Raw genomic sequence first — 13,024 nt, 5'->3', positions numbered from 1 at the left:
ATCTGTTTGATGGCAGATAAATATGACTTCCAGCCAAGAATATGTTTCCTATCATTCTTTATCACTCAGGGGCAGAGCTGTCTAACTTAATCCTTTGTTGCACAACCAACCATGAAAGACTGGCTTGGATACTTGACGTAAGTAACCAAACCCTTAAGGCAGGACCTGGTACAATTAATCTACCTTCCAAGAGTCTGGGGTCTTCCATAAATCCCTGGCAGGATTAGATTACTGAATCAATTGTTAATGGGCACAGCAACCCTGCCCACCCGATGTGGTTCCCAATGTTCAGTCTATGAGCCTTCTCCTGAAGACAAGTCAGTTGAAGGTGCAGTGCTTCTGGGGAGATCTTATAAGTATTTAATTATACTCTCAGAAAATTTCAGTGTGCTGATCCCCTTAAGAGCAGGTGCCACCAGCCTGCTTGTTAGTAGGACTCAGGCATTTATGGTCAGACATTTAGGGAACTTATGGCCCCAGAGAGAGCACAACCCCCTGGGACAATCAGGGGGTAAGAGCTACCTAGACTCACTGCAAGAAGGATTACTTCGAGAGTAGAAGCTGGGTAGGGAAGCTCTCCTGGTATCCCAAGGAGAGGAAGATACCCAAGCAATCCCTGGAAAAAGATGGGCGAGTCTGCATTTAAGAATGAAGAGCTATTAGAATCCTCTGGCCAAAGGGAAAAGATCAAACAGACCCTAGGAAGCGGACTGTGTTTATGAACACCTGATACATAGGGGAAAGACTAGAAGAAGCCCGGGTACAAGGGTTAAGGTTTGTGAATAGTCTTGTCTGATTCCCAAAGACTATTAGACCTTCAAAAGAGGACTGTAGAAACCTGAGGTAAAGGTTCAGAATGGGAGGGTTTCCTCTACTAGTGACAGGATATAACTTACTTAAAATCTTCCCACCTCACATAACAGCAGCTGAATTGTCTTGGTCATGACATCCTCTGGAAAAGATATATATTTGTATCTGCCTCCTCTTCTACAGGGTCACTTTCTCTGTCAGATTCAACCACAGTTGAGCAGATAATACTGGTGGTTTGGAAGGCTTACAGACTTTGACTGTGCAGTTTTCACATTAGTAGAGTAAGGACAATGGCTATTCCAAGATACCTGGCAATGAAGGTAAAACAGCGGCAGGTTTCCCACAAGGCAGCAAGGTCAAACCAAAGTCCCCGGTTCCCAATGTTCATTTTCAGGAGAATCATATGTCCCAGTGTAGATGCAGGGTTAATTGGTGAGGGGCTTCTGCTCAGGTGCATCAAGAAAGGTCCCTGAGATGGGGATGAGTGCACCAATTCCCACCCCTTCAAGTTAATCAGAACTAAACTCTGAACACCAGATTGGATTGGCACCAAGAACTGAAGGGCCGAGGTGGTAGTCTCAGCAATAGGAAAGAGGAATATTTTCTCACCTCTGATCTCTCAGCTAGCACAGGAGCCAGTAACTTAATTTTTGCCACTACGAACATGAATTTCCCTTTCAACACCAGAGTCTCCTTGGAATGGGATCTTCTTACTGGCAGGTCATTACAGATACACTGTCTCCAGACTTCATAGGCAATTGTGGTCCTGTCTCCTCTTTCTTGTCAGTCTCTTACCACTGATGAAGAATATGTGGATCAGTCTGATGTCCCCCATCTTCCAGAATGTCCATACCTTCTTAGCCCTAGACTTAGACATTCTAAGGTTGGATCTTCAAAGATGCACAGATTTAGAGAGTTTAAAGTCATAAGGCACCATTAGATCATCTTATCTGGGCTTCTGCACATTAAATTTTACCCAGTTATCCCTGTACTGAGCCCAATCACTTACTGTTTGGCTAAACTAAATCTTTCAGAAAGGCATCCACTCTTGATCTGAAGACTTCAAGAGATGGCAAATCCACCACTTCCCTTGGCAATTTGTTCCAGTGGTTAACCACCCTCATGACTAAAACTCAGTGCCTAATTCTACTTTTAATTTGTTTGGCTTCAGCTTCCAGCCACTGGTTCTTCTTATGCCTTTATCCACTAGATTAAAAAGCTCTTTAGTGTTTGGGTATTTTCTCCCCAAAGAAGGAAGCTCAGGGCCTCCATCAGCATGGATAAGATTTGAAACTCCATTCTTGAATGGGCAGCTTGTAAATGTAAGGCAGATGTGGCAGGGACTGGGTAAAGTCCCCTTCACCCAAGCATCGGAAAACAAGTACGAGTCTGAGATAGGAAATTTGTTGTTACAAGACAGGCATTTCTTAAACCATTTTTTTTTTTTTTGCTGAATCTGCCATCTTTAGTGAGGCACGTTATTAGAAATTAAGTTTTAGGCAAAACAGACGTTTTTCTTCGAGTGCTTGTTCATGTCGATTCCAATCAGGTGTGTGCGCGCACACGTGCACGATGGCCAGAAGGTTTTAACCTTAGCAGCAGCTGTCGGGTCGGCCTTGGCACCCCCTGGAGGCGCACCCTCATGGCACCTAATATATAGCCCTACCGACCCGCCACCCCTTCAGTTCCTTTTTACCGCCAGTGACAGTGGTTGGAACTTCCCTTGGCTCTTGCTCAGCAAGTTTCTTCATTATTCCGTGTATTTTAGTTAGTTAGTTGTTGTTAGTACTCCAGTTAAAGTTTAGTATAGTATAGTAGTTGGGGTCCTCCCCACCACTCTGGCCCCGGCACCGTGGCATGCTGCGGTCCCTGGGATTTAAGAACTGCATGGCTTGCATCAAGCACATGCCTAAAAGTGATCTGCACTCGTCGTGTCTTAGGTGCCTGGGGGAGACCCATCAGAAAGATCGTTGAAAGATCTGTCCCGAGTTCCGCCGAGAACAATTAAAGAACGGGAACAGAGGCTGAAGGTGATCCTCATGGAAGCAGCCTTGCACCCCCATTCTGACCCGGGCTCGAGAGACCCAACCCCTATGGCGGAGCGCCTCGGAAGGACTCCTCCAAGGATGCTCGGCACTGCCACGGCTCCTCACAGGGCCCATCTGATCGTAGGCACCGCTCCCATTCGCCGGCGCTTCAAAAGAAGAAAAAGCCAGACGACCGTTCTCCTCCGACTAAGCCTCAAGAAGTGCGACCCCAGGTGGGCCACTCCTCGGTGTCTGCTTCCAGGGCCGTGTCGACTCCTGTCCAGGTGAGGCAGTCGAGTCCGGCCCCACCTCCATCTCCGGCGCCTACGCAGCAGCTTCAGCTCCCGTCCACAACGGAAGTGTACCAGGCTGCCAGAGATCTCCTCCACTTGACGGCACCGTTCTTGCCTGCCAGGGAGGATCCCTCAGCACAGACGGAGCCCCATCCTCCAGTGCATTCTAAGGGAAAGCCTACTATGATGTCGAGGCGCTCCCCTTCGCCTTGTCCATCGGCACCTACACGCTCCAACAGAGAGCCTTCTCACTCCCTGAGCTCTTGAGGGTGCCTCAGGTATATATAGCACCGAGGCACCGAGGATTGGCTTTGAGGCACCGAGGATTGGCTCCTCCATGGTCTTCAGTTTCTGAGACCTCGGAGTCAGAGCCTGACTCCTATCGCTCAAGTAGGAGCAGAAGCTGTAGAGCAAGGTCGGGCAGAGACGGAAGGGAGCATCAGGCGTGGCCTCCGCAGTGGCAGAACCCGCCTCAGTGGCCCTTCTGGACTCCCTGGGCTTATCACCAGTGCCCGGGAGGAACCCAGCGCCCACGCTCAGCGATGTCTTCAGTCGCCTCTGCCACTTTTGTGCCCCCTTCTGCTGTGCATACGCACCCGACGCCTACGGTCCTGACGCCTTTCCCTCCAGCACCGTCGTCAACTCCAGCACCATGCTCGGCTCTGACTTTGGCATTGGCCTTCGCGATGGCGACACACCCATCTCCCAAGCCTGCACCGTTGTCGACGTTGATGCAGGCACCTACGGCCCCGGTGCCAATGTCGGCACCTGGCCCCCGGACCCCAGCGGCTTCTCTGAGCGTGCCGATGCAGCTCCCTACTGCAAGACTGATGCTGACGTTGGCTACGATGCCTACGGCCCTGGCATCAGCACCACCTCCTCCAACGCTGCCCCGGGAGTCACGTGACCCGTCCGGGGCAGACGGCAGGGAGCTTCCACCAATGGTACACGCTTCCTCCTCCTCGTCGCCGGACGAAGCGTTGGCAGGGACGTCCATAGCTCCTGCGTTAGAGGACAACAGAATTCTACAGTAATTGATCCGCAGGGCTGCCCAAGGTTTGGGCATCAAGGCCGAGGAGGTGGTTGAGGACACGGATCCCATGGTGGACATCCTAGCACCCTCAGGGCCTTCATGGGTAGCGTTATCCCTCAAAGACAGTGGCGGACACCACCAAGACTCTATGGTAGATGTCGGCATCCCGGCCACCCACTGCCAAACGCAATGAGCGCCGGTACTTCATCCCCTCCAGAAACTTTGAGCATCTCTACTCCCATCTGCCTCCGGACTCACTGGTCGTCAATGTGGCTAACCAGTGAGAGAGTCAAGGTTCCCAAGGTCCTTCCCCAAAGAATAGGGATGCTAAATGCCTGGACCTCGTGGGTAGAAAAAAATCTACTCCACTGGTGGTTTACAACTCCATATTGCTAACCAGCGGGCCATTGTGAGCAGGTACTCTTATAACACTTGTGCTTCCATGGCTAAGTTCACGGAGCTCATCCCTTTGGACTCTCGATCAGAGTTCACCACCTTGTTGGAAGAAGGGAAATTAGTCTCTCACGCTTCACTGCAGGCAGCCTTAGATGCTGCCACAAGAGTCATGGCGACAGGGGTGGCTATGCAGCAGGGGGCCTGGTTGCAAGTCTTCTCTACGAAGTCCAACAAACAATTCAGAACCTCCCATTTGAGGGTGAGACTCTGTTTTCAGAGAAGACGGACAAACAGCTCCACAGCCTAAAAGATTCCCGAGCCAACCTCAGATCCTTGGGCTTGCGTATCCCCACCACACAGCGGAGACACTTCCACCCACAACCTCCTCAAAGGTTCCAGCAGCAGAACCGTCAGGACAATTCTAGGAGGAGGAACCAGAGCGGTAGGAGAAGGCAACATCCCTCCGCTAATCAAGGTCAGCCCAAACCGTCCTCTGGCCCTAACCCGGCCTTTTGAAGGTGCCGTTGAGGACGGCGCACCACTCCAGAGACTGGATTCACCCTGCCTTGCCTTTTCCTCCTGACTATCCCCTTTCTACCATGCATGGTCCCGTATAACTTTGGACTGCTGGATGTTCTGCACGGTAGAGAGGGGATACTCCATCCAATTCTGTGCCCTCTCGCCCTTCCACCCCCATTCCTTGTCACTCTTCAGGGACCCTTCTCACAAACAACTTCAAATTCAGGAGGTGCAGTCACTCTTAGCACTAGGGACGGTGGAGGAGGTTCCACTGGTACACAGGGGCGAGGGTTTCTATTCCCGCTATTTCCTAATACCGAAGGCCAAAGGCGGCCTAAGGCCTATACTGGACCTGAGCGACCTCAACAAGTTTGTGAGGAAACTCAGGTTCCGCATGGTCTCTCTGACCTCCATTATCCCTTCACTGGACCCAGCAAACTGGTATGCCGCCCTCAACGTAAAGGACGCGTATTTTCACATAGCAATCGGGCACAACCACTGAAAATTCCTCAAGTTTGTGGTCAATAGTTCCCATTACCAATTTACTGTCCTCTCTTTCGGCCTGTCAGCGGCACCTTGAGTCTTCACCAAGTGCATGGCAGTCGTCACCGCCTTTCTGAGGAAACATCCAATTCCCATACCTCGACGACTGGCTGATCAAAGGCCGATCCAGGGCTCAGGTGGAAGCTCAGGTGACATTCATCAGAGCCACCTTTGAGAATCTGGGCCTCCTACTGAACGAGACGAAATCGACTCTGTCCCCGGTCCAGAGGATAGAGTTCATAGGGGAGGTTCTGGACATTCCTCCCACAGGCGAGATTCCAGGCCCTCGACGCCATGATCCAGGGACTCAGACCGTTCCCCACCACCACTGCGAGAAATTGTCCCAAACTTCTCAGCCACATGGCGGCCTGTACGTACGTGGTTCAGCATGCCAGACTCAGGCTTTGGCTGCTTCAGTCGTGGCTTGCATCAGTGTACAGACCTGTCAGACACAGCTTGGACAGGATCGCGACCCTGCCTTGCCCTATCCTCGACTCACTCCTGTGGTGGAAGGACGCTCAGCAGGTGTGCTCAGGAGTCCCCTTTGCTGCCCCACAACCATCCCTGACGCTAGTGATGGACGCCTTAGACTTGGGGTGGGGAGCTCATCTGGGGGAGCACAGGACGAAGGGCCTCTGGTCACAGACAGATCTCCATCTTCATATCAATGTCAGGGAGCTCAGGGCGGTACGCCTAGTGCATCAGTCATTCCGCCCATATCTAGCAGATCAATGTGCATCGGTCATGACAGACAATACGACCGCGATGTTCTATATCAACAAACAGGGGGGTGCACGCTCCTCTCCCCGTGCCAGGAAGCCCTCAGGTTATGGGACTTTTATATAGAGCACGCAGTCGATCTACAGGCGTCGTACCTTCCAGGGGTCCAGAACGAGCTGGCGGATCGCCTCAGCAGATCTTTACACAGCCATGAGTGGTCCCTTCGCCCGGACGTCGCATCTTCACTCTTCCAGAGGTGGGGCTGTCCCCTGATCGACCTCTTCGCCATGCGACACAACAGGAAGTGTCAGCAGTTCTGCTCCTTCTAGAATCACAGTCCAGGCTCCACAGCAGACGCGTTCCTCCTCCATTGAGGGGGGACCGCTTCTATATGCCTTCCCACCCATACTGCTCGTCCACAAGGTCCTGCTCAAGATCCGCAGAGACCAGGCTCAGGTCATTCTCATAGCACCCGCCTGGCCCCGCCAGCATTGGTACACGTCTCTCCTAGACATGTCAGTCAGAGCCCTGATTACCCCGCCGCTCTTCCCAGACCTTCTCACACAGGATCACGGGCGGCTCCAGCACCCGAACCTGCAATCGCTGCATCTCATAGCCTGGAGGCTCCATGGCTGAATACATTTGAGCTCTCCTGTTCAGAACAAGTCAGAAAGGTTCTCTTGGGCAGTAGGAAACCCTCCACTAGGGCCACGTACCTGGCCAAGTGGAAGATATTTTCAATCTGGTCAGCTCAGCACGGCTTTCCCCCGGCGCTAGCCTCAGTGCCCCAGATTTTGGATTACCTTTTCTACCTAAAGCAGGAAGGTCTCTCCTTGTCTTCTATAAGAGTACACCTGGCTGCCATCTCGACTTTCCACCCGGGGGTACAGGGCCGCTCGGTTTTCGCTAACCCCCTGGCCAGTCGCTTCCTGAAGGGCCTCGACAGGTTGTACATGCACGTCCGCCAACTGGTTCCTGCTTGGGACCTTAACTTGGTCCTCCCTAGGCTCATGGGGCATGCCTTTGAGCCTCTAGCTCTCTGCTCTACCTCTCCTACAAGGTTGCGTTCCTGGTGGCAATAACTTCAGCCCAGAGGATGTCTGAGCTCAGGGCTCTAACGTCCGAGCCGCCCTACACCGTGTTTTTTTAAGGACAAGGTTCAGCTCAGGTCCCATCCGGCCTTCCTCCGGAAGGTGGTGTCACAGTTCCACCTCAATCAGGACATTTTCCTCCCAGTTTTTTACCCCAAGCCTCATGTGAGTAGCAGGGAGCAGAGGCTCCACACTCTCTATGTCTGCAGAGTGCTGGCCTTTTACATCAAAAGGACGAAACCGTTCAGGAAGTTGGTACAGCTCTTTGTCGCAGTAGTGGACAGGATGAAGGGCCAGCCTGTTTCGACACAGCGCATTTTATCATGGATTGTAGCCTGCATTACCAAGTGCTACAATCTAGCAGGAATCCCAGCGCCGCCGATAACAGCGCACTCTACAAGGGCGCAAGCTTCATCAACAGCTTTCCTGGCTCAAGTCCCCACCCAGGACATCTGCAGGGCAGTGACATGGTCATCGTTACACACTTTCGCCGCACACTATGCAATTACTAGGCAGGCCAGAGATGATGTGGCCTTTGGTAGATCAGTACTCCAGTCAGTGGACAGCTCCGACCCCAGTTACTAAATCTGCTTGGGAGTTACTGTCACGGAGTAAGGGGGAGTCAGGGCCCCGCACCCCTCTTCCTGAGATTGACTGTGACTCTCAACCAGCCAGTAAAACAAAAGGTTTATTAGATGACAGGAATACAGTCTCAAGCAGAGCGTGTAGGTACGACCAGAACCCCTCAATTAGGCCCTTCTGGGAGGTTCAGGGAGCTTAGACCCCAGCTCGGGGTTCCCTGCGTTGCACCACCCAGCCTAGCCCTCCGAAGAACCAACTCCTTCCTCTCCTAGCAGCCCCTCCCTCCTTTGTTCAGTCTCCCAGGCAGAAGGTGTTACTTCTCCCAACCCCCCTCCTGCCTCAGGTTACAGCTTAGGTAGCTTCCTTCAAGGGAAGCCTCCCATCCCCAATGCAACCCCCCCTGCAACCTTCCCAGGTCAAATCTGCCCCGCTCCCTGCTCCGTCACAGTCACCTGATTGGAATCAACATGAACAAGCACTCGAAGAAAAAACGGTTACTCACCTTCTCGTAACTTTTGTTCTTCGAGATGTGTTGTTCATGTCCATTCCAATACCCATCCTCCTACCCCTCTGTTGGAGTAGCCGGCAAGAAGGAACTGAAGGGGTGGCGGGTCGGCAGGGCTATACATCAGGCGCCATGAGGATGTGACTCCAGGAGGCACCCAGGCCGACCCAACGGATGCTGCTAAGGGAAAAATCTTCCGGCCATCGTGCACACATCTGATTGGAATGGACATGAACTCCACATCTCGAAAAACAGTTATGAGAAGGTGAATAACAGTTTTTTTGAGGTACCAGAGAATTCTGTCTGGCTGCTCTGCTGTGGAAGGCAAATGTATGGATATGCCTCAGCTAACCTTGTGGATCTTCTTCTGCGACTAGAAGTTTTTGTCAATGTCCCTCTTTCCCCACCACCCAACAGAGAGAGCTTCCTAGGAAGTTATTGGTCTTACTATGGGGTGGACAGCACATCCCCAAAATAGGGATCTGTTTGTACTAACAATACTCTGAAAGGGCTTTCCTGGAGACAGTGCTTCTTAACTAAGAAAAGGTGCTGCCTCTGGCAAATGAAGTTATTATTGTATCTCTCCCATCCTATCTCATAGAACTGGAAGGGACCCCGAAAAGTCATTGAATCCAGCCCCCTGCCTTCACTAGCAGGACCAAATACTGATTTTGCCCCAGATCCCTAAGGGCCCCCTCAAGGACTGAACTCACAACCCTGGGTTTAGCAGGCCAATGCTCAAACCACTGAGCTATCCCTCCCCCCATCCTACCCCTTTAGCACCAAGCATTTGATGCTGACAATAGTTTGTGTTCAATGTTAAACACTCCAGTTTTCAACGTCTAAACTTAGCCTTTATCCACCACAGAACACCACACTGTGGTGCCAAGGAATAAACACCAAATTATGTTAAATTGGAATCATGCAATATACCTAGCTCTTAGCATTTTTCATCACTAGATATATCAAGCTACAATCCTACTGTGTCAAACTCATCCTGATTTGGTTAGTATAATTCATATTCATCTAGTCTAGTATGGAGACACAAGAACAGAATTTCAGGTATAACTGGAGTCTTCACACCTAAACTGTAGTATGATTTAAATGCAGTTTAACAAAATATCCTTAATGTTAAGTGCACACTAGCATTAAACATCAACATGTTCATAAAGAATATTTACACCATCAACACATAGTTTGTTGCTACAGACAATACATCTGAAAAAAGCAAAGAAATGTAAAGTTTAGCCACCTCACAGAATATACTCTGCTTATAAAGCACACCCCTTACAACCACATGGCACAGACTATACATTGCAACCTTCATTCTGATCCCCTCAATCATCCTTCCGTATACACACACACCATTACCAGATTCCACCCCCAGCCTTGAAACATTAGTAATTTTGAAAGTCTGATGTAATAGCTGACTGTATCAGAAGAGGATAGCTACATAAAAGGGAAGTTTGCAGAAAGGTGGTTAAAGGGCAGAAGTGAAGCTGCTGATTAAGATTTTATTTAACAGCTGCTCACAAAAAACCTCCCCCACTGCAGGATAAAGTAACAGAAAAATGTAGTTCTTGATGTAGATTTCATCTGATGGAGAAGATTGGAGCTAGATACACACAATCAGGCTTGCATATGTCCAAGTCATATGCAAGTTTTATTTATGCACGTAACAACTAAAGATTACCCTAAATGGGTAAAAAAATTCCACACACAAAACCTATCAATTGCACCAGAATCAACTTCCAGCTATTTTTCTACAGACTGACATAAATCTTTTAAGGAGTCTATCATTGAGACACAAGACTGCCAAGGTCAATTTTCAGCCACACCCCAATTTCAAAATAAATTTTAATTTGCAAAAGTCATACCAGTGGCCCCTATTTTTAAAAGAAAAGAAGCTGTGTGCCTTTTTAAAATGCAACCCTAACTACGCAGGTGGTCCCAGACACCTGCACAAGAAGTATATTTATAGTAAGTTTATCCAAGTAATTTCTTCCTACACTATGTATAGAAAAACCACTCAAACTCTGTATCTTGGTTATTTAGTTCTGAAAATAGACAGGACTATGGAATAATCTCCTGAAATTTTTTTCTTAAAAAGGCTTATAAAGAATAATAGCCTATTATCTATAGCCATGCTAGTGGAAAAAGGTTACATAAGGATGCAATCACTGGTTGAACATAGGTTATTTCATTTCTTGCCAACACTACTCCAATTAAAATAAAACAGCTCTCGGATTACAGGGATATTGTTCTTATTTATAGTATCGTTCACATATCTCTCAAAGTGTCTGCATGTGGCAGACCTTCTATGTACTCTGCCAGTCACTGCTTGCTGATGTGTGCCTTGACAAAGCAGAACTCAACACTGACACAGGATGCTTTTGCATGGATAGAAGAACTTTCTACCAATAAAGTTGCAGATTCAAATTAACTAGCCCTCTAATGTATTTAATTCTGCAGCAGATACTAGAAGAAAAGCACTTGTTTATGAATGAAATCATGAATTGCCATCCCAAATATCTTTTGGCAGTTCTGGAAAAGGGCAGGAGTAAAGTAATGAGGAATCCCAAGGACTTGCTTCTTCCAAATATAAGTATCAGCCACAGGAGACCACCTATAACTACTCCTGTGGTGGTCAGTTGATGGAATGGAAGGAAAGAGTGAGATGATAGGGCCATGGAATGAGAAGTGAAGAGTGACAGAAAAAAAGTAAGGGAGAGAACTAACAATTGGTAGAAACATCATGGAAATCCAATATACTTTTCTGAATTATACAGACCACTAACATTTAAAGGAGAATTTTTGAGATCTGGCTTTTAGTAACCTGAAATACATCAGTTTAAAGAGTGCTCTTTGGGTAACAGAGAACTGGCGGGAAAAGGTGCGCCAATTATATTTACTCACACTGGGGAAGACACTTTATAAATCATTTTATTGAAGATCACTGACCTCTCACTAACTGCGTACATTTCACAACATCTGTATGTGGATGTTCAATGGTAATCTCAAAACCTGAAAAATTAAGAATGTTTCAGAAACTGCAGTACACTTGTATTTGTACAAAAGAAAGATCTACCATGTATCAAACCCCACCCTCTGCAGCCGATGAACATCACAGTTCTCCCCAACGTCAATAAGCCAGATGAGGGAACTAGGATTTGACCCTTATTTCACAATTCTTTTGTACAAATGATATAGAATAAAACCAGAAAAAAATGCGCTTTCTATGGCTTTTATTAAGTCAGGTCTCTTGTTTGCTAATATGAAAAATTCACATACTTTGCAGCCAAGAAAACGGTTTAAGTTTCAAACCATAAAATGAAACGATTCTGCAAATGGTGATGTCACTAAGAACAATTCTGACCGTTTCAATTGCATTACTTTCCCTCTGTTATAAAAACAAAAAGCACAACAAACAAAAAGGGGCACAGAGTTTGGTATAAAGCTTTTATCATTTGTTTGAAGAGACCTGCAGACTTCAGTGTGGCATGTAACCTTATGTGACTAAGTACATATTTCTCTACTTGGCTCTGGTGATAAATCAAAAATGACACTACAATAGTTTATAAACATAATTTGAACCCAAAGATTGACTGTATTTAAAAATAACTATCCAATTTCTGAAATGCCAAAAGTTATTAAAAAGATCACTTACTCTCTGAAATTTTTTTAAAAATAGACTTTATCCACAGCATTACTAGCATTCAACTTTAAGAACATTCTGTAGTCACCTTGCAGCTTCATTTTTCTTCTTATTAAACTGAGTTCTACACAACTATGCACTTAAACAAAAATATTATCATGCATTGATCTGTGTTCAGATATTGGTTTTGGTGCCAAACCTATTTGAAAAGGCACTGCACATTTTAACCTCCCAAAGTGTGGCAACAATAGCTATTTAAGTAATATTTGTCGAACTTAATATAGCCTACATGCTAACAGTGCAAATGTTCTTTTCTCAGTTAAAGTAAATTGCAACAGAAAGGGTCTGCTAAAGGCCAATGGTATTGGGGATCCACTGTAATGGATGTACATTCAATTGATTGCATGCAGAGCATATTCTTGTGCAGGGTAGATGCCATTTAAAATAACATACCTAAAGTTTGAAGCATTATTGTTTCAAGTATAACCAGTTCTTGGGCCTGTTGAAGGTATGCCTGAAATGTAAAAAAATAAGTTACTGTCAAGACCTACTAGAGAAATTTATTGTACTTACTAAAGTCTCAAATAGAAATGGTATGGGCAACATGTTAAGACCTCATTTAAGACCTCAAATTTACTTACCTTTGATTTACTATATCCTGATACACATTTGGATTCTCAACTTTAAGAACAGTTAACTGCAACTTTTCTGCTATCACAAAGGCAATTAGCCACTCTATGAGCGGTAGCATAAATCAAATCTGTGAGCAGGGCCGGCTCTGGCTTTTTGGCCCCCCCAAGCAAAAAACAAAACAGGGCGGCCAGAACGGCAAAGCCAAAAAAAAAAAAAA

At 47.5% G+C, this 13,024-nt stretch overlaps 1 protein-coding gene across 5 annotated transcripts in view; it reads right to left on the bottom strand.

The window, feature by feature from the left end:
- Positions 1–13,024, bottom strand: part of CCNT2 (cyclin T2) — a 48,427-nt gene that overhangs the window by 16,220 nt on the left and 19,183 nt on the right. For all 5 annotated transcript variants that reach the window (XM_026647425.1, XM_026647426.1, XM_026647427.1 and 2 more), the window contains 2 exons: positions 12,628–12,688; positions 11,481–11,543 (listed from right to left, as the gene is read on the bottom strand). In XM_026647425.1, the coding sequence (XP_026503210.1) occupies positions 11,481–11,543; positions 12,628–12,688 (124 nt within the window). The remainder of the gene's footprint in view (positions 1–11,480; positions 11,544–12,627; positions 12,689–13,024) is intronic.

The sequence above is a fragment of the Terrapene carolina genome, unplaced genomic scaffold (assembly GCF_002925995.2).
Source record: "Terrapene carolina triunguis isolate 2854851 unplaced genomic scaffold, T_m_triunguis-2.0 Scaffold62, whole genome shotgun sequence".
NCBI classification, from domain to species: domain Eukaryota; kingdom Metazoa; phylum Chordata; order Testudines; family Emydidae; genus Terrapene; species Terrapene triunguis.
Note: the sequence above shows the minus strand (reverse complement) of the source record. Positions and strands in the feature narration are given on the sequence as shown.